Source organism: Vipera berus (genome assembly GCF_964194415.1).
Source record: "Vipera berus genome assembly, chromosome: 1".
Classification (NCBI taxonomy): Eukaryota; Metazoa; Chordata; class Lepidosauria; order Squamata; family Viperidae; genus Vipera; species Vipera berus.
In genome coordinates, this window is record NC_138202.1 from 255,106,431 (window position 1) to 255,129,544 (window position 23,114).

Here is a 23,114-nt window from a genome sequence, read left to right on the forward strand (position 1 = left end):
AATGCTTACTAGAAGTAGAAATAGGATGAGAACCTTTCTTTTGAACCACCTTCAACTCAGTGGAAAACCACAACTATTATCTGTATCCAGCCTAGCACTGCTGATTCACACACTGCACAAAATAAATTGAAAACCATCATGAACATTCTGGTTTGTGCTTTTGAAAGTAAACACAAGTACTTTTTTTTTAAAAAAGCCTTTCATTAATATCTGGACTTATCCTAACTTTATGATATGAGGGAAATAATCTTCATTGGAGGGGATATATTTCAAAATCTTTGCCATTTAGCACAAGAAAAGGTTACAACACCCAGCACAGAATTCATCAATCACTTTTAGACAGAAGAAAACTCCACAGCTGTTGCTTCAAGAGAAAGTGGGGATAGCATAATGGTAAAATGTTTTGATGAAAACATTTTTAAAAAATGTATATCCTAGAAGCATTCATACATTTTAAATAAAAATTAAAACTTTATCTGTAAGGAAGGAATAAAGAGTGATAAAGCTAAATAGACATCAGTGGTGCAGGTACCATACAAATTTATATTTTTTTAATCTAATGAGACATAATTACAATTACAGATGATAGTTAATTATTTAACACTGGTTAAGTACAATAAACCCTATGATCTATTGCAGCAACAGTGGTGGTGGTTGATAGGGAGATGCCCACTCTTGCATTTTTGATTGTAACATCAAATCTGCATGCAGAATGGGAACCACAATGGTGACAAATTGCAGACAACTTAGTACTATAATTACAAAACTTACTAAGGAAACTGCAGCATTCATTTTACAGATCCTCACAGGGATTTTATTATTTAAAATCCCTTAATCTACATTACTTGATTTGGACCCAAGAAGAGCATTACTAAACAATAATCCACACATGCTATTATTCTGAAATATATCTTCCTTTTCTTTCCAAGGCTATCCAGTATCCTGTAGGACAGTATGAACTATAACAGCGATATTCCAATGGAATTGTGTAAAAGAAATTAAATTGCACTAAGTGAATAAATCATCTGCAGATGATACAACTCTAATGGCAGAAAGTGAAGAGGAGCTAAAAAGCCTCTTGTTGCAGGTGAAGAAAAAGAATGCAAAACTTGGGTTGAAACTTAACATTAAGAAAACCAAGATCATGGCATCCGGCCCTCTCAATTCCTGGCAAATAGATGGGGAAGAAATGGAGGTAGTGACAGATTTTATTTTCCTAGGCTCCAAGATCACTGCAGATGGGGACTGTAGCCAAGAAATTAAAAGACGCTTGCTCCTCGGGAGGAAAGCCATGGCAAATCTAGACAGCACACTAAAAAGCAGTCAAGGCTATGGTCTTCCCAGTTTCATTGTATGGCAGTGAAAGTTGGACCATAAGAAAGGCTGAGCACCAAAGAATTGAGGCCTTTAAACTATGGTGCTGGAGAAGACTCCTGCGAGTCCCTTGGACTGCAAGGAGATCAAACCAGTCAGTCCTAGAGGAGATCAACCCTGACTGCTCTTTAGAAGGCCAGATCATGAAGGTGAAACTCAAATACTTTGGCCATCTAATGAGAAGGAAGGACTCACTGGAGAAGAGCCTAATCTTGGGAAAGGTTGAGGGCAAGAGAAGAAGGGGACGACAGAGAATGAGGTGGCTGGATGGAGTCACTGAAGCAGTAGGCGTGAGCTTAAATGGACTCCAGAAGATGATAGAGGACAGGAAGGCCTGGAAGAATGTTGTCCATAGGGTCGCGATGGGTCGGACACAACTTCGCAGCTAACAACAAGTGAATAAATATTTGAATTTGCACCTATATGAGCACCCATACAGCAGTATGGTAGGTTGGCTGTTCTAGCTCCTCCAAGCAAGGATCCTTATGTCCTTCCCCCAAAAAAACCAAGTGTCACATCCCCCACACTTTGCAAGGGGGCTTGTCATCACCATTCTACAAAGAAATTTCCTTTCTGCATTTTTACTAAGCAAGGGGTAAATGGAATCTTTTTTCCTCAGCTGCTTGCCATATTATAGGTAGCAGACAGATGTACAGGAGTATAAATTTCCTGTCAGAATGACACCATTACTATCAAAAGACAACAGAAGTTAACTATCTAATAATTTAATTAGTTAAAATTAAGGAGTTAAACAAGAAAACAATTGGAGAAAAGAAAAAGAAAAAAAATGTTAATTCTGCAGGCCTTAATTTACAGCTAATTTTTTTACATGTAAATATGCATCCACACAGACAGACACATAGACTTTAATAATAAAATCCCAGTGAGGCACTACCATGACATAATTGTGGGCTTGTGTGCTCTGATGAAAATGAGTGCTGTGCCAGAGGTTCAACCATACTGGACAGGCCTCATCAGAGGAGCCAGATGAAGAGTGTCTCTCCCATAAACAATGTGGTGAGACATAATTTACAGAAACCAATGCCAAATATAGTGCACCACCAAAATGGAAGATCAGGCTGAAAAATAAGTTCAGCATGCTAAGATCAGATGCAAGTAGGCTACAACAGATGAAAGAAAAGAAGCTGAAGAACTTGAAGACCAAAGAATACCTGATTAAGAAATATTACCTAGAAACAAGAAAGATCAAGGAAGCACTGGAAATAATAAAGCAGAAAATAACAGCTATAGCCAGGAAGATCAGCTGATATAAAGCTCAAATTCCATAATATAGGCAGAATCTCCAATTTCCTGAATGAAGAAACTGCAACAAGCCAGTCAAAATATGACAAAAAAAGAAACAGTGCAGTTCTGGGCACACCTATGGTACAATGCAAAGATATACAACAAGAATGCAGCTTGGATAAAAGTGGATAAAAATAAAAGAGATGAAGTGAAAGAAGTTGTAATAACAGCAGAAATGGTGGAGAAAACAGCAAGAATCGGTCCGCACAGGTGAAAATTAACTATATGGTTTGACGGAATTCATTGCCAAGCAGTTTAACAACATATTGCATGGAGGTGTAATTGAAGAATGGCTAATATCTGCTAAAACCTACCTAATACTGAAAGACCCAGCAAAAGAAGCAGCACCAGTCTACCTGCTTACAATCAACTTTCAAATGTTTAACTGGTGTGATAGCTGATGCAGTCCAATAGCACCTAGTTGAAAACAAGTTATTTTCACTTGAGCAGAGAGGAAACTCTCCAAAACGCAAAGGAACAAAAGATCAGATGATCCTAATTAACAAGATGATTCTGGAAAACTATAAGAGGAGGAAGAAGACCAATTTGAACTCACGCGGCAAGGACTGATTACAAGAAGGCATTTGACTTCTTGCCACATGATTAGATAATGAAAGGCTCAATAGTTGACCAGGGTGATAGTCTGGGAAAGGTTGATATCAAGAGAAGAATTTTTCAAGGAGAGTCATCACCACCAGTGTTTGTCATTACACTGATTCCTTTGTCAATAATACTAAATACATCAGGCCATGACTACAAACATCAAAAACATCTTTGGTTTGACTGATTCAGTGCCAACATACAGTGCTGACTCTTAGTAACCACACAGATTTTCTTCATGACAATCTGTCCCCAACACGGTCCTTCTGGTCTTTGCACAGTGCATCCATCACTGCTATAATTAAAAATATTAATTGTTCTCTTCTTCCCTTTCCTCCTACTCTCCAGCTTTAGAACCTTCTCCAGAGGTAGGTCTTTGCATATGTTCAAAGTACATATGGGGAGGGGTGAGCTCTCATCCTTCACTCCAGCTCCTGCCAGGGCCATGAAAGGAGCCCAGCAACTGGGCATCTCCTGGGCATTATTGATGTCACTGGCTAATCCTTTCATTCCAGAAGCACCTCAGTGCTTCTGACACGAGTGCAATAATAATAATAATAATAATAATCAGTCCAAAGTCAATATTCCCACTTCTATCCAATTTTTTTGTATTATCTTTTTCCCAATTTTTAAAGTTGGGTTTTCTCCATAAATTCAATTTAGCATGGGAAAAGGGTTGAATCTTTAAAAAAGATTCAATAAACACTATATTCCATGGTTTTCTAATTGATGTAAATGTTTCTAGAGATATATCTTTATGAAGGTTTTCAATCATCCAGGTCATAGTTCTCCCAAAAGATGCTTTTTTTCAAATGGCAACTGGAATTTCTTGATTTTTCTTGAAATCATTTCACTTCTCATCCAAGAAACTTCTTTACCAGAAGATGCCATTGGTTTCTAGACATACTAGAATATTAGTATATTTTGATCCACATATTATTCATCCAATCATAAATGCATATTCCAAAGTTGTCCAAATCAGAAAATTAACAGATTGTTGGTTTCCAGTATTTAATATCTGACAATAGCTCCAGATTCGGAAAACTGAATCTTTATTAATTGATAATTGTATTTTCTGTAAACCTATTCTCAAACCTACTAGATATTTTTAATGTTCTTTGTGTTAGTAGCCTACATACTCCTGTTGGAATAACTGCCAGTTATGGAGTTTCACATTTAAATATCTTACAATCTTAATAGACTCCAAGACTCCAGATTTATTAGGCATATTGATTTAGAAAGATCAGATTAGCTGGCTATATCAGCATTTTAGAAAATCAAGTTAAAAATGCAAGGTTGGCACAATAATAATACAGTATACATAATCAATACAATTCAGAGTACTTCAGAGTTACAGTCGCTACAGACAAGCAATTCTCTAACCAGGCACTGCAGGCATTCATCAATTCCAATATTAGATTAATTACATAGATTTAAAATATGCCCCCAAAGTTAGTTTTTTCCCCACTTCTAAACCTCATTCCTACAAGATATAGGCCACATGAAAGGCTTTACTTTGGTAAGTTTACCATGTGCATAAAACAATTAAATTCATTTACCCATATTTAAATTTATGAAGCATATGTGTCACTCATATGCCATGTTAGCATCCTAACACCTAGTCAAGCTGCTAGTAAGCTCCTTTGCTAATATTCCATTTGGATGTCCCAGCAAACCCTGCAAGTACTTTTAAATGTGTCTCAAGAAGCATGGAAAGCTAATATTTCATTGTGGTTAATTTCATACATAAATCAAATGTACAGATAGCTGATCAGATAAAAAAGAAATTTTACTGAGCATGCTACCACTTACTGAAATCAAAAGTGCTACTACTATATCAATAACCTGGCTGAAAAATTAATCATTTTAGAAAGATTCACAACTGACCATGTGCAATATAAAATTATCTGTTGTTGTTAGTTGCAAAGTCATGTCTGACCCATCGTAACCCTATGGACAATGTTCCTCCAGGCCTTCCTGTCCTCTACTGACCGGTTTGATCGCCTTGCAGTCCAAGGGACTCGCAGGAGTCTTCTCCAGCACCATAGTTCAAAGGCTTCAATTCTTTGGCGCTCAGCCTTTCTTATGGTCCAGCTTTCACTGCCCTACATTGCAACTGGGAAGACCATAGCCTTGACTGTACACACTTTTGTTGACAGGGTGATGTCTCTGCTTTTTAGTGTGCTGTCTAGATTTGCCACGGCTTTCCTCCCAAGGAGCAAGCGTCTTTTAATTTCTTGACTACAGTCCCCATCTGCAGTGATCTTGGAGCCCAGGAAAATAAAATCTGTCACTACCTCCATTTCTTCCCCATCTATTTGCCAGGAATTGAGAGGGCCGGATGCCATGATCTTGGTTTTCTTAATGTTTAGTTTCAACCCAAGTTTTGCACTCTCCTTCTTCACTCGCAACAAGAGGCTCTTTAGTTCCTCTTCACTTTCTGCCATTAGAGTGGTATCATCTGCATATCTTAGGTTGTTGATGTTTCTTCCAACTTTTGATTCATCTAGCCCTGCCTTTCTCATGATGTGCTCTGCATATAAGTTAAATAGGCAAGGCGGCAGTATACAGCCTTGCCGGACTCCTTTCCCAATTTTGAACCAATCAGTGGTTCCGTGTCCAGTTCTCACTGTTGTTTCTTGGCCCGCATATAGGTTTCTCAAGAGACAAATAAGATGGTCTGGTACTCCCATTTCTTTAAGAACTTGCCAGAGTTTGTTATGATCCACACAATCAAAGGCTTTAGCATAGTCAATGAAGCAGAAGTAGATGTTTTTCTGGAACTCTCTAGCTTTTTCCATGATCCAGCGTATGTTAGCAATTTGATCTCTAGTTCCTCTGCCTCTTCGAAATCCTGCCTGTACTTCTGGTAGTTCTCGATCCACATACTGCTGGAGTCTAGCTTGTAGAATTTTAAGCATAACTTTACTAGCATGAGAAATGAGTGCAATGGTGCGATAGTTTGAACATTCTTTGGCACTGCCTTTCTTTGGAATTGGAATGTAAACTGATCTTTTCCAATCCTGTAGCCGCTGTTGAGTTTTCCAAATTTGCTGGCAAATTGAGTGTAGCACTTTTACTCCATCGTCTTTTAAGATTTTGAATAGCTCAGCTGGAATACTGTCACCTCCACTAGCTTTGTTGTTTCTCAGCTTTTCTAAGGCCCACTTCACTTCACATTCTAGGATGTCTGGCTCGAGGTCAGTGACCACCTCATTGTGATTATCAGGGACGTTAAGCTCATTCTTGTATAGTTCTTCTGTGTAATTTTGCCACCTCTTCTTAATCTCTTCTGCCTCTGTTAGGTCCCTGCCATTTTGGTCCTTTATCATGCCCATTTTTGCATGAAACGTTCCTTTCATCTCTCCAATTTTCTTGAAAAGATCTCTGGTCCTCCCTATTCTATTGTTTTCTTCTATTTCTTTGCATTGTTCATTTAAGAAGGCATTCTTATCTCTTCTAGCTATTCTTTGGAATTCTGCATTTAATTGGGCATACGGTATCTTTCTTTTTCTCCTTTGCCTTTCGCTTCCCTCCTTTCCTCAGCTATTTGCAAAGCTTCCTCAGACAGCCATTTTGCTTTCTTGCATTTCTTTTTCTTTGGGATGGTTTTGGTTGCTACCTGTTGTACAATGTTGCGAACCTCTGTCCATAGTTCTTCAGGCACTCTGTCTATCAGATCTAATTCCTTAAATCTATTTGTCACCTCTACTGTATATTCAACAGGGATATGATTTAATTCATACCTGACTGGCCTAGCGCTTTTCCCTACTTTCTTTAATTTAAGCCTAAACTTTGCAACAAGAAGCTCATGGTCTGAGCCACAGTCAGCTCCTGGTCTTGTTTTTACTGACTGTATAGAGTTTCTCCATATTTGGCTGCAGAGCATATAGTCAATCTGATTTCTGTGTTGACCGTCTGGTGATGTCCATGTGTAAAGCCGTCTCTTGGGTTGTTGGAAAAGAGTGTTTGCTATGACCATCGTATTCTCTTGACAAAATTCTATCAGCCTGTGCCCTGCTTCATTTTGTACTCCAAGGCCAAACTTGCCTGTTATTCCAGTTATCTTTTGGCTTCCTACTTTAGCATTCCAATCCCCCATGATGATAAGGACATCATTTTTGGGTGTTAGTTCTATAAGGTGCTGTAGGGCTTCATAGAACTGGTCAATTTCATCCTCTTCAGCACTGGTGGTTGGGGCATAGACTGAATAGTTTGCCTTGGATTCGAACTGAGATCATTCTGTCATTTTGAGGATTGTATCCCAGTATTGCTTTTCCTACTCTTTTATTGACTATGAAGGCTACTCCATTTCTTCTGAGGGATTCTTGCCTGCAGTAGTATACCTGATGGTCATCTGAATTAAATTCACCCATTCCTGTCCATTTTAGTTCGCTGATACCTAAGATGTCGATGTTTAGTCTTGTCATCTCTTGTTTGACCACGTCCAGCTTTCCTTGATTCATGGATCTTACATTCCAGGTTCCTATGGAGAAAAAATCTTTACAGCATCAGACTTTCCTTTCACCACCAGACATATCCACAGCTGAGCGTCCTTTCAGCTTTGGCCCAGTCGCTTCATTCTTTCTGGCGCTACTACTAGCCCTCTGCTCTTCCCCAGTAGCATATTGGACGCCTTCCGACCTGAGGGGCTCATCTTCCAGCGTCATATCGTTTTGCCTTTTGGTACTGTCCATAGGGTTTTCATGGCAAAGATACTGGAGTGGTTTGCCATTTCCTTCTCCAGTGGATCACGTTTTGTCAGAACTCTCTGCTATGACCTTTCCGTCTTGGGTGGCCCTGCACGGCATAGCTCATAGCTTCATTGAATTACGCAAGCCCCTTCGCCACGACAAGGCAGTAATCCATGAAGGGATAGATAAAATTATCTATGTAACCTTATTGACTATCTACATCAGACATGTCAAACACAAGGCCCGGGGGCCGGATCCGGCCCGCAAAGTGGTTTCATGTGGCCCGCAAAGCCATCCTGGAAACAGTGAGGGAACGGCCCCCACTGCCTTGGCCCTGGCCCAGAGACCCTCCTTCTGCCAGAGACCATCAGATCTGTCCCACTCCTGCCCAGGCCCCCATAGGCACCCTTGATGCGAACGATGTAGAGCTGGCCATGCTCACCCAGTAGGCCATACGCACTCTAGCCACGCCCATCCAGTAGGCCACGCCCACCCTGGCCATACCCACCCGGCCCCCTGAGGGCAACCGCAATGCTGATGCGGCCCTCAATGAAATTGAGTTTGACACCCCTGATCTAGATTCTATAATACAAGTAGATTAATCAACAAATATATAATTATAATGATGTATCAGGTATTAAATGTTTTCATCCCTCTGAGAAGAAAGGCAGACTAAATCGTCATATGTTTGTGTAAGATGCTAACATGGATTTTAGCTATACTGTAGCAGTCCCTTGGTACCATGGTGATTAGAAAACTATAAATATGCATTGCTGGCTGGGTTTCTATGGAATTTTAACTGGCAACACTGCTACAGGCTTTCTTTCTTTCCTTTTTTTAAAAAAAATCCCCACTAAAAGTTTGCCACAGATTTCTTTAATTAAGAGACTCGGTCCTCTATCAGCCCTTTTTATTTTCTTTTGGCTTCTCTTCTAAAAATTATTGAATTATTTAAATGTGCTTCCTTAGTATTTGTTAATACTTCGAGGTTGGCCAGGTCAGGAAACGGACACCACAAGCAGTATGACAATTCTATAGTTAATGTATATTATATTACAATCTTGAAAGTCTGACAAAGAGAATAAACATCATTATCTTGAACTGCTTTATACCCAGAGTAAGCTGATGTTTATCCAGCCATTCTTTCTTCAAGTTTATCCCCATTCACTACTTCTCTACAGAACTGCACAGTTTACCAGATCCGGCACACTCATTAAATACTTCTAGATGTTCTAGTAACCCATAACTGTGTGATTTTAACATTTTAAATGAATATTCACTAAAGCTTTGTACACAGAATGGAGTTAATTACAGATGTATTTTAGTCTGTGGATTTCTAAAGCAGCATCAACAGCCATTAATTTCTCCATTAAAAAAATAATAAAGATATATCCTTCTAAATCTCTACCCTGCTTCTGAAGAGGCATCCAACTCAGTGTAATGTAATGAGAAACTGACAAGTTGGTAAACAGTACACACCTAAACGTGACTACTCAAAAATAAATGACTTTCAATGAACTTTGTCCCAAATAAATATGTTTAGTATTATTAAAATGTCAGAAAAATAATTTAGATCTGCAGTGATTTCCCATTGTTTCTATTTATTTCTTGAGCATTTAAACAGCATGTCCACACATGCACATATGGACACACACATGCACTTCCTTCATATAAAAAAAATGAAGTGTCTAAACCTGAGAATGAGGCAGCATTCAAAACCAGGCACTTATTGAGCATTATCCAACATATTCACGGAACCAAGCTGGGGAAGAACAAATCAAAACTTTTTTCTGTGGCAATCTCTGTGGTCATCTGAGAACAGCTTGTCTCTCTGTATTATAAGGATAATAAGCAAGCATATAAAAAGATATTTTCTATGTTGACAAATGGCTCAATTCCTTTTCCTTTGAAATTCAGAAAGTGCTACATAGCCAAGAGCCAGGCAGGCTTTGAAAAAAGCTCAGTTTTAAAAAAAGAATGGGAAATATGTAACCTCTCTTATCTGCTCCCATCTGGTAAAGTGCAAGTACATGAGAAAGAATACCTAATAACAGAGGGCCAAAAATGTTTGTTTACGTAATCTACCCAGTCTTTTGCACGAAAACTTGTGAAAACTGGTAATCAGAGCAGCAACAAATGGATAGTTTCTTAACAGTCCAACTTCAGAGAAGTCTTGATATTTTCTATTGAAGTAGGGTTTATAGTTCCAGAATAATATCATTTTCAGTTTGAGTAGTCATAATTAAAATTTAGAAAACTCCTTCCTAAAAATCCATCACTACCCATATTAGAGTTGTTTGCTATCAACGCCACAGAATTAAATGGGAATACAACTTTTTACAGTCTTTGCCTTCCTCAAGTTTTAGTATATACAAATTCTCAATTTGAAATACAGTACACAATTTAAAGCATCAGGAAGTGACAAGTGGCTCCATAATTATTACATCAAAATTGCATGAAACCAGGTATATCCAGTGGTGGGATTCAGCCAGTTCGCACCACTTCGGCAGAACTGGTAGCTAATTTTTTGTTGCCCAGGCCCAGAATGGACTTCCGGAAGTGGCATCCACACAGAGAACTGGTTGTTCACATATTTGAATCCCACCACTGGGTAAACCCACACATTTGGAACTGCATTTATACTGTACAGCACATTTCAACAGTAACAGATTAAAGAGAGAGCATCACTATATGAATAAATCCTGAAAGTCTCACTGATTTTCCAGCCATGTCTTCATTTCTCTCACACTTTGCATCCCTACCAGCACTACAGTATCCAGTATAATGATGCTACAGGGTACTTTTCCAAAGTTAAAAGGTTGATCCAGAGTTCACAATACTATATGTATGATGAGGCTGAAAGTGGGTATTTCTTCCAAGTTTTTTTAGTTCCACATTAGAATGAAAACGTATATGTAGAGAAAAACAGAGACACGGTTAGTAATGGCATGCTCATAGAGAAAGCTTTCGGTTGGACACGATGTCTTCCCAACATATCCAGGATAATCTGTTGGTGTATGATTTCATATGGCCCAAAGCTAACTGTAGGATGTAATATCTCAGAGGTGTTAGAGTTAATATCATGCATTCTTTGTTCCTGTCCAAGGACAGATCTATATTTAATTTTATATCCAAAGTTAAATAACCTTTGGCCATATAGTCACATTACCAATCAAGCTGTCTTTTGAGTTTTGAAACAAAATTCAGTAAGGAGCAGAGAATAACTAACCAATTTGTTATTATATCGTTAATTATATCTATGTTTTGCATACTTTTAAAGATATTATTGTAGACATACAATCAGAACTATATGTATACTTCATGTTAAAGAAAGAATACCGTACTAAGGAAAATCTGCATTTTGTCAAGTGCAAAATTAGAGTAAAGCACACAGTTGAGGGCTACTCTTAAAAAAAATGTTAGCCACTGAGAGGCATGAAGCCAATTAAACAATGATTTTATCAGAAGACATCAAAGCAGAAATTTTCCATCACTTCCTGAGTGAGGTGTGATTGAGTGTATTATTATTTTTTAAAAACTGAATTGAACCTGTTGAGGTATTACAAAGCTGTTTCCTGTTCCAGAAAGAAGATAACTCTCATGTTATTATTTGGCGATGTGATGCCAAATTTCAGCAGTTTTACCTTGGGGGATTCTTGAGCCTACAAATTAGAAATGGAAGCAACTTGTAGCAACCAATTGTCCACCTGAGACACATTATGCAAACTGAGCAAAATTTAGAGCAAACATGAATGTAAGAACCTCTGAGCCTCCATCTTCAACTACAAGTTCATTTAAAAGCCAGACACATAGCTAAATAAAATTTCAACAGGTATTTCCAATATATATTTCCAACATATCTCCATATTTATAAAGACTGCCAACTTTTTTTTCTTTTTCAGTACAAATTGTTCAGAAACCAAAGACAATCCTACTACAAAATTATGGGATCTATATTGGTCTGAATATGTATTTACTCAAATCTTCACCCAAGGAAAATACTACAGCAGTAGCTATGACAAAAGGAGAGATAAAATGCTTGACTAGCTAACTAAAAACAACCCCACTTAACCTTGGCAAATGGGTAAATTCCATTGCTACTTCCTACCATCTAAGGCAGACATGTCAAACACAAGGCCCGGGGACCGGATCCGGCCCGCGAACTGGTTTCATGCGGCCCGCGAAGCCATCCTGGAAACAGTGAGGAAACGGCCCCCACTGCCTTGGCCCTGGCCCAGAGACCCTCCTTCTGCCAGAAACCCTCAGATCTGTCCCACTCCTGCCCAGGCCCCCATAGGCACCCTTGATGCGAACGATGTAGAGCTGGCCACGCCCACCCAGTAGGCCATACGCACTCTAGCCACGCGCACCCAGTAGGCCACGCCCACTGAGGTCATACCCACCTGGCCCTCTAAGGGCAACCGCAATGCTGATGTGGCCCTCAATGAAATTGAGTTTGACACCCCTGATCTAAGGTATCAAAACAGTAAGGGCTTGCTTAGACATTTTTAATTCAAAGTTGGCAACTATCACAATGATGACTCTGAGACACAATTTCTAGCCATATTTGCTCTGTTTGTAAGGAAAATAGGAAGAAGTCCCTTAATTTTAAAAACATAAAGTGGAGCTGGTCTGGATCAGATCAAAGTACAAAGATTTATAATCTTTTGAGCTCTAGTACTCCTTTAACTCAGTTGTCACCCTACAATTTAACCACCTATCTAGACAGTTTCCGAAATGAAAGAATGTTTCCTATCATTAAATTACTTTGGAGATTATTATATTTTGTGAAGTCTGTGTCTTTTTATGCTTTTGTTATGGCACTCTGCACTCTATGATGTAGGGAGTGACTCCCGAAAAATATATGCTCCCAGGTTTCTGTTTAACCCATTATACCTTCTATTTAAACCATATATTCATCAACTTGACTTGAAGACTTCTTTTAGTATAGAAGCTTATATATTATTCCTCTTCAAATGTCAGACATGTGAATTTACCCTGTTGCCCTTCAGATCTTTAACTAATACTTTTTCAGATGTGGGCATGATTATCATTTACCGGTACTAAGAAGTAAAAGCGTTTAAAGGCTGAAGAAGAAAATACAGAATATAATTATAACAAATTAGTCCTCATATATATGCAAAATATAATAGGATGGTGACTCCCAAACCTGCCCAATGCTCCACATCATAAAGAACTATATTAAAAGGTCTGACTAATTATAGTCTTTCTTTTCTCCTTTTAATCAATAGCATTATTATACAAACAATAATTTCAACTACCATGTTGCAGTACTTCAATGACTGTCAAAACCTTCTGAAATACAAACAGAATTCACTTCTAGAATTTCTTTTAAAGTATTAGTTAAATGGGTAACGAACAAACTAGTGAGCTAGGAAGCTATAACTTTGTTTGAAGTAGGCATTTTGATCCATCAGTATATGATTGTGATGTTATTGTTAGCTTGGTTATTTATTCAAATTTATATAGCTTCCCATCTCATACAGTATATATCTTTAGGCAACTTATAAACAATTAAAATATAAAAACCACACAAAAAACCCAACCCAACGATTTAAAAAGAAGAAAAAGCAATATGAAAGCCTATTAAAAAAATCATAAAACTCACAGCTAAGGCATCCTGTTCATGAGAAAAACCCAGCAGATCCTTGACAGGACAGCTTCCTTTTGAGGCACGGGAGGGATAGGGCTGGCAGGAAGGAGACCCATGGAAGGAGAACACCAAGTCATGCCGACCAATTTTATGTATATTTACTTAAAAATAAATGCCACTATGTTCATTGTCTTTTTTCCCCTCAATAAATTTGTACAAAGCTGGCAACTTTGAATTTGAAAGTATTTGAATCTCAAATGCTTAGGTCAACAAAGTATGCATATATGTATACAAGATATCCAACAATCCAACAAGGAGGTACTTGTGCATTTTTAAACAACTCATGTCCTACATCAAGCTGTAAACAACTCCAATGGCTGCTTTCAATGTTTAATTTCAAAATGAACCCCCAAAGCAAATTTAATTATTTGCAACAGCTGGGACCTTACACACAAGGACACAAACTAGTGACAATAAAGGACTAATTCTAATCAGTCACATGATCTCATTAGTTCACCTTTGCACTGGCTTCAGAAGGCAAGGAAACATTAATGGATAAAATGTTTCCCACTTTTAGGTGCCTTTAGTGGCGTGGTATCTAGGGATCCTTTCTTTTCGTATTAATAGTTTTATTTGGCATGCACATATCTGAGCACAGTACAGGTAGTCCTTAATAAACAACCATTTGTTTGGTAACTGTTCAAAGTTACAATGGCACTGAAGAAGGAGACTTATAGCAATTACAACAATCAGTTATGACAGCTGCAGCATCCTGCAATCATGTGATCATAATTGGCAACCTTCACTGCTAATTTCCAACAAGCAAAGTCAATGGGAAGCCAGCAGGTGGTCACAAATGGCAATCACATGATGTCATGCCTAATGATTGTGTGGAAGTATCTAATGAATGCAACTAGAATTGCCAGTATAAGTCAGCATGGTCATATGATGTTGAACTTTACTACCAGGTTGCTTAGTAATATAGTTCTTGGTTCCAAATACCATCATTAACTGAAGACTACTTATATCAGACCTGATGATTTTTAAAGGCAGGCGCCAATCACTTCAATATCCAGTGCACTGAATTTTTCAAATCCTCTCTCTTTCTCCATCATCCCCCATGCAGAACTAATTACATTCTCTGACTGATTGGCTCCCTAGAACTTCTGGGTATTTTTTAAAATACTTTATTCTTTTTTAAATGTAAAGTGAATGAATGAACCTTTATTATCAAAGTACAACATGTATACATTGAGATTGGCTGAGCCTCCCTTAGTGCCCCCCCACCCCAACTCACAGTGACAACAAACCCACCATCGTGTTACACCATGTGAGCTAATTGCACAACACACCAGCCTCACAAGTCAATCATACATAAAGTTATTTCCCGTTCAAGAGCCTGACAGCCCAAGGATAGAAGCTGTTCTTCAGCCTGTTGGTACAGTTGGCTATACTCCTGTATCTCCTACCCGGTGGTAGGAGAGTAAAGAGGTACTGACCAGGGTGTGAGTCGTCCCTGAGAATTTTCCTCACTCTTCCAAGGCAACGAGCCCTGGCGATGTCATCCAGTGGTGTCAGGGGACAGCCCATGATGTTTTGTGCTGTGCTCACCACCCTCTGTAATATCTTCGTATCTGCAGCTGTCAGGCCAGCATACCAAACCGCAATACAGTGCGAGAGGACACTCTCTATAGTGGACCAGTAAAAGAGGGTCATTAGCCGTTGTTCTACCACGTTCTTCCGCAAGACCCTGAGGAAGTGGAGTCTCTGTTGGGCCTTTCTGGCCACCTGGGTTGTACTGACTTTCCAGGTAAGATCTTCACAGAGGTAGACTCCCAGGAATTTAAAGGAGGAAACTCTCTCCACACAGCCCCTCCCCTGATGTAAAATGGGTCAGGTTCCACTCTTTTCCTCCGGACGTCTAGCACCATCTCTTTTGCCTTGCCGATGTTCAGATGCAAGTTGTTGTCTAAACACCATAAGGATAGTTTTTATACCTCCCCGCTGTACGCTGTTTCACCTACACCTGTAATAAGACCCACTACGGTGGTATCATCTGCGAACGTAATGATTGCAGTGGATGGGTCGGACGATACACAATCGTATGTGTACAGTGAGTACAGGTAGGGGCTAAGCACGCAGCCCTGTGGCGAGCCTGTGCAAAGCTTCAGTGGGGTGGATGAAAAAGACCTGACCCTCACTGTTTGTAGCCGGTCCCTTGCATATACCACTAATCTTGTGAAGGTGGGAGGGATATTTCCATGGTATGCTGTTTCCCTTGCTTTTTTTGCACTTTCATTTGTGAGGCATGCCATCAAAATAATAAATAGTAGTAGAAAGAAGGATATCCTGCCCCAAGATTCCTGGAATCTCTAATTCATCTGAGTTTGGCCATTTTACTCTTGCATTTCTCTGCCCACAGAGATATTAATAAACAAAAATACTGTACAAGCAACCACTTCTGCCCTTTCTAGATGGGTAATGCAGTACCAATAATCCTCAGCTTACTTCCATTCATTCATTCTGTAAGTTACAGGTGTCAGAGCATTCCCATGGTCACATGATCACAATCCAGGCATTTGGGTGTCTGGGTCATGATTATGGCCACAACATGTAATAGGCATTTGCTGTCTTCCCACAAGCAAAATCAATGGCCAGCAGGGAAGATTTCAAGGGGCCCCAGTAAATTGCTCCCACTTCTAAGAGCCCGCTACTGTATAGAGTAAGAGATTTCAGGGAGTAGATGCTTCATCTCTGCACTCATTCCACCCCTATTCTGAAAGGGGGGGGACTGGATCCAATTAGCTGACTAATTTATTATTATTATTATTATTATTATTATTATTATTATTATTATTATTATTATTATTATTATTATTATTATTATTATTATTAAAAAGGTAAAGGTTCCCCCGCACATGCGTGCTAGTCGTTTCCAACTCTAGGGGCCGGTGCTCATCTCCGTTTCAAAGCCGAAGAGCCAGCGCTTGTCCGAGGACGTCTCCGTGGTCATGTGGCCGGCATGACTAGACGCCAAAGGCGCACAGAACGCTGTTACCTTCCCACCGTAGTGGTCCCTATTTTTCTACTTGCATTTTTTACGTGCTTTCGAACTGCTAGGTGGGCAGAAGCTGGGACGAGTAACAGGCGCTCACTCTGTTACGCGGCACTCAGGATTCGACCCGCCAAACTGCCGACCTTCCGATCGACAAGCTCAGCGTCCTAACTCACTGAGCCACCGCGTCCCTATTATTATTATTATTATTATTATTATTATTATTATTATTATTATTATTATTATTAATTCTAGAAAGTATAGCAAGAAACAAGTTGGTGAACTAAGTTGAATCCACTGATAAAGAGTTGCCAAAAGAGGGCAAATTAAGAGATAAAATGTTCTATGACTAGTCCTCTGTGTTGTGTTGTTCGCACACAAGCAAGCATTTGGAACAAAATGTCTGTTCAGCAAAAAGTTTGTGGATGTTGTGGAACCAATCTTCGGTCCTGTGATAATGCAAGGAGAAAAGTGCCCATGAAGTCTTCAAACTTGGCCCTTTTATGACTCGTGGACTTCAACTCCCAGAATTCCTCAGCCAAGCACACTGGCTGAGGAATTCTGGGAGTTGAAGTCCATGAGTCATAAAAGGGCCAAGTTTGAAGACCCCTGACTTATACCGTTCTCTAGAACGGAAAAGCAAGAGACTTCTTTCCCACTTGTCGGCTTTCTCGCTAGGAAAACTCACTTACGACTCCTGATCTTTCGTTGTTTCTGCTGAAGGAATAAAGGGAGCCCAGAAGAAATGACTGCAGGCTCCTTTTTTCCTTAACCGCAGAAACTGCTGCGCTAAGCACGGTTTTTTCAAACAAAGATTTGATTTCAATTTCCATCCGGACGGACAGCGTTTGACTTTTTCCCTGCAATGGGATTCGGGTGGAACAGAAAAGTGTCCAATCTACCAAAGACGCTTTTGCTATCCTGGGGTCAAAATTCCGGCACGATCAATCATCGGTCTCGCGCTCCACTTTCGTAGTTTCTGGACTCCGGCTCCGCCTACCATTGGCCCCGCCTACTCTGACCCTTAGCTCCGCCCAACAAGGGCTCTCCCTGCAGTTAGCTGCCCTGCCCTCCAACCCCCCAGCCGCCCCGACCCAACGGGGGACGGGAATTAAGCCCGGCTGCTGGGACAGCAGCACGGAAGGGAGCGGGGCTTGAAAGTTCAGTCGCTGCAGAACCGACGCCTCCTAACCTCGCTTCCCCCGGGCCGCCGCCGCCGCAGCACTCTTCCCGCTCCCCGCCTCGCGGTCTCTTCTTACCCGTCCTTGCGCCGCGCTTTGTAGACGTGCCCGTAGGTGCCTCGCCCGACTTTGCAGCCCTCGTACTCGAACAGATCCTCCACCCGCTCGCGCTCGGCCGCCAGCTTGGATTTGAACTCGTAGTCCATGTCTTTCACCCATGGAAAGGAGCGACTAGAGAAGGGAGAGAGGGAGGGGGACAACGGTGTGCGGCTGCGGCGGAGCGGGGACCGGCAGCATTCAGGCGCAAGGGCACGAGGCCACCACACTGGGCACCATTTCCTTGTTTTGGGTTTTGGGGGTGGGTGGGGGGGAGTCCCTTCAGCCGCCACCCGTTCAACCACGGCTTCCCAGAGTTAGAGTCGCAAGGGCTTCTGGGTCAGGTAGTAGTGATGGAGGCGCGAATTCTCAGACGCTTGGGGAAGATTGGGAATGCCGGAACTACAAGGCCCAGAGCCGCTTGCGAGACCTTAGCTAGCGAGCGCCTGCGCGTTGCAGCGCGCTCCCCTCGATTATTGCTGAGTGGGTGCTGGGAAGTTGCTGACTCTTCACGTTGAGTGAACGAGTCGCGGATAGCTCAGGGAGACAAACCAGGAAGCGAACTTAATTCACTCGACCTGCCACCAGCTGCCTTCTTCTGGAAGGAAAAGCGGGCTACGGAGCTGGCTTAATGGAGAGTCTCGCGCAGGGACTTGTTTATCTCCCGAGCTGTCATTCAGGTTGAAGCCCTACCCTTCATTCCCCCGCTCGCTACTATTGGCCAGAGTTCGTCCCGCCTTTCCTTCCTCGACCAATGAGGGGGCCTAGTTGCCGAAATTAAAATACTGCTCTTTTAGTCCTTTAGTTGTAAAGGGCGGAGCTTTGCACTGAACGTTGCGGGCAAGGACTCGGCTGGAATGGTCCGTCCCCTCCTCGCTCCAATGCTTCGGTTTTCCCGCCCTTCTCCCGTCCTGGATACATTATTAATGATTCTGGCCGCGCGATTCCCACCGATGGCTGCTCGGCCTTGGCATAACGCTGAGCGAAAGAATAATGGTTGTAACGAGGAAGGCAACAGCAGTTGAGATGTGCCATTAGATGGGTGGCATTGTTCTACAGATAATGGGTATAAAATGAAAATTTAGGGCACCCAATCCTCCTCGGAAAAGAATTGGAGATAAAAGTCAAACACCTTTAGGTTTTATACCTATTTAAATGAAAAACCCGGTACGTTCGAAACGGACGTGGAGAAATTATTTTACAAATCTCTCATTTACTATCACCAGTTCCTAATGTACCTACCCAGAGTTGTCTTGGAAATATTCAAAATACAAATATCAATAGTTCAAAAAGTCAAAAAAAATCGCTTAATACGTTTTTCCACCTATTCTGACAGGCTTCCTGGTTCTTCAATAGAAATACCTTGAACAGGAGGGGAACATCAAATCTATTTAATTTACAGATTTAAAAAGGCACAAAACATCAAAATGTTCACCCACAAAATACCTTATATTTTATCCTTGGTAAAATATTGAGGGGCTGTGCCAACATTTTGATATGGAAATATGCTTGTTTTTAATTTTTAAAATATTTTCTTTGCATTATGAACAAATGCTGTAAGAGATATAATCACAGGATCATTGTGGAGAAAATAGAAATATTAGGTATGTTCACCTCAGCTTACTTATAAAGTGAAAAGGCAGGATAAAATATTGAATGCATAAACACGTATAGTCAAAAATGGGAGCATGGGAAGCTGGGATTTATCTTATTTGGGACCTGAAATTCCACATGTCACACAGGAAGTAAAATCAGGAGCAAACCAGCCCTAATTTTGGCTGATGTATTTCTGGACAGTACCACTTCCATTTTGCTAATTTATAGCTTTTATTAATAACAAGATTAATATCTACTTGAAATTCAAGACAGATGTATTTGCAAACCCAGGGGTTCTTTCTACTGCTTTCTATTGGACTCAGTGCTCAACAAAATTGTTTACCAAAAACCTTGAGCCTTTGACCCTCAATCCACCTAGAGTGAAGTGTGTCTTTATTAAAAAAAATTGGCAAACTCTTCTTTTTCTCCAATTACTTCTGCTATTCCCCCTCCCAACTCCTACTCCCAATGCTTTAGCTACTCTTTGAAATCCCCCTCCCCCCCTTTTTCTTTGATTATATCCCTGCCTAGGCAAACACCATGTTTCTGGACTTTTGTTTACTTTATTTGAGCCATTGATAGAGGTCATGATTGGATGCCTGCTTTAAATCCATTCCACTCCATGGGCCCCGAGTTACTAAATTTGCTGGTGCTTTAAATTTAGACTTAGATTGAAAGGTTAGTTTCATTAGTTCTGATTTTTTTTAATGTCACAAAGAGGATTAACGTACGTTAACATGGTGTGATCAATTTATTCTTATGAAACAAAATGGATTGTGTAAACCATTTTTCAGTTAACCATGGGTAATCATGTCATGAAAATAAGAGCCATTATGTATTGCCATTCCTTTCTTGGTGCTGTTTTTATTTTGGTAAAATTGCATCATCCACACCTTTATTTTTAGACGTTAAAAAAAAAATCCTGAAAAAGGAGGAGCGGGGTTTACAAGCTAACTAGGAAAAGCATACTTGTAGTTGCCAAAGAGTGCCAAATGAAAGTTGAAACTTACTAAAAGGTTTGGGGGCGTAGGTGATGGTAGAACGTGGAAAAGAGTGATTGGCTCGTTTATTGACTAGTTAAAACCTGAAAAAACCTATCACATGTCAACATCTCACACATTTGTTCTTTTTCAAATATTCAGGCATAGTGCCATTTATGTAAAATGAAAGTATGTTGCATAAGAATATAAAAGCAAATAAGGGGTAATCCTACAGTTTGCAAAAGCAGAAAATTATCTTTAAATTTAAAAAAAGCTACAGGAGAAAAGGAATATACTTAGAGGCCATTAGATGCATTTGGGATGGTGAGACACTATTAATTTTAATTCAATTTTAATTTTAATTTAATTTAATTAGATTTATATACCGCCCTTTCCCGAAGGACTCAGGGCAGTTTACAGGGCATTTTAAAATCACACCAATACAAAATACAAAAGTTAAAAAACAATTAAAAAGATTAAATTATCCCTGAAAATAAAACCCCAGTTAAAATTCTCAGCCTGGGCCAGAGAGCTCAAAGAGCCAAGTCTTCAGGTCCCGGCGGAATGAACGCAGGTCAGGGGCAGTCCTGTTCTGAACCAGCCTGCTACCGGCCTTGCAATAAGGCAAACCCCTGTTCAAACAGTAGAGACTGGAGAGCGTCTAAGGCTGGAAAGCGTCTGCCAAGATTTATTACTCAAATAACAGAACAAGAAACAAAAACACTGGAACTTGAATCCTCAAACGGAAGGGTTGCTTTCAGCAACCAGCCCTTCCCCAAACACTCCTTTTATTTAGAGATCAGGGCGTGGCCTCCCTGTGCCTCCTCCTGAGGAGCCCCACAGCCTTTCTCTGTTTGGTCCTGCTCGACTGCCTCCTGCGTCGGGCGTCCTTGAACAGGGCCAGCTGTGGGTCATCATCCTCCGCACTATCGGGCTCACGCAGCTGAGAAGAGGGCCCCGGCTGGGGGCTCTGCGAAGCCTCCAAACCATCATCAGCCGGTTCGTCTTCCACACACTCCTCCTCCCCCTCATCTGAGTCATCCGAGACATCTGAGCCGGCTGCCGGACCCACAGGCTGGCCCTGAGTCACAACACTATCCCGCACCGCAGGGCCCTTCCCCCGGGGCTGCCGATCCGGATGCGGTCGGGATGGGAATTGTTCGTGAAAAGCAGTCACCAACGCAGGGGCATGAACGGCGGTCGCGTCTTCCTCCGGCCCGTACCCTTTCCACTCGATTAGGTACTGGAAGCGACCTTTCAGCCAACGGGAGTCCCTGATGCTGGCGACCTCGTACTCAGGGGTGCTGCCTCCATCACGAGGTCCTGATGGGGGAGGTTCCGCTTGGCGAAGTGGACAAGCCGGTTGTTCGGGGACCAACAAGGACAGATGGAAGACGGGGTGCACGCGCAGGGAACGTGGCAGAGTTAAACGATAGGCGACCGGATTGATGACAGCCTCGACTGGGAACGGTCCAAGGTAACGGTGGTCCAGCTTCCTCGCCGGCCGTGTGGATGGTAGGTTCCTGGTGGACAGCCAGACCCGATCCCCCACCAATAGTGGAGGCGTATCCCTTCTCGACCGATCGGCGAACCTCTTGTAGTCGGCCTTGGCCTTCTCCAGCTGCCGTCGCACCAACCGATGGATCGCCTGTAACTCCGCCATGAAGTCGTTCGCTGCCGGCTCCGGTGAGTCCACGGGAGAAAGGGGGAAAAACCGGGGGTGATAACCCACATTGGCCAAGAACGGTGTCATCTGCGTGGAGGTGTGCTGCGAGTTGTTAAAGGCAAACTCGGCTATGGCCAAATAGTCCACCCAATTGTCCTGCTGCAGGTTAACGTAGCAGCGCAGATACTGCTCTAAGATACCGATGACCTTCTCGGTACCCCCGTCAGTTTGAGGATGATGCGCGGACGAGAGGCAAACCTTAATGTCCAACGCACGCATCAACTCCTGCCAGAAGCGGGCTGTAAATTGGGCCCCCCTATCGGAAACGACTCTATCGGGAAGGCCGTGCAGCCGAAACACCTGTTGGATGAACATGCGACTAGTGGCGCGAGCTGACGGTAAGCCGCGACAGGGGATGAAGTGCGCCATCTTGGTCAGCATGTCCACCACCACAAACACTGTCATGAAGCCGGAGGATGGGGGTAGATCCGTCAAAAAGTCCATGGACACAGCCCCCCAGGGTCTCTTGGGTGTTGGCAAAGGCTGCAGTAAACCAGGCGGGGCCCCTGTCGCTGACTTGGCCTGCCTGCATGGGATGCAGGAGGTGACATAAGACTGGACATCGTGTTGGACTCGGGGCCACCAGAAGGTACGGGAGACCAGGTTCAGAGTCTTGAACAGGCCAAAATGCCCCGCAGCCGGGTTATCATGACACTGGCTGAGGACGAGTCCCCTGAGTGGCCCTCCCGGAACATAGAGCCGGTCACGATAATACAAAAGTCCATCCGTGACCGACCAAGGCGAATCTGGCCCCACCTCTTCCTTCCGCTGAGCCACCCACGCCTCCTGCTGCTGCGCCTCCCGGATCCGAGCCCGTATATCAACCGGCTCCCGCACCGCAGCAAAAGACTCGACGGGGATCACTGTCCTGGGCAGAAGCTTGTCTTCCACTC

The 23,114-nt window shown here is 41.8% G+C and overlaps 1 protein-coding gene across 1 annotated transcript in view; it reads right to left on the bottom strand.

Annotated features, from left to right (window-relative positions):
* Positions 1–18,599, bottom strand: part of CDK19 (cyclin dependent kinase 19) — a 92,575-nt gene extending 73,976 nt beyond the window's left edge. Inside the window, 1 exon segment of the mRNA XM_081343678.1 lies at positions 17,902–18,599. Within this exon segment, the coding sequence (XP_081199804.1) occupies positions 17,902–18,029 (128 nt within the window). The 5' untranslated portion in view covers positions 18,030–18,599.
* Between the last annotated feature and the right edge of the window lie 4,515 nt (positions 18,600–23,114).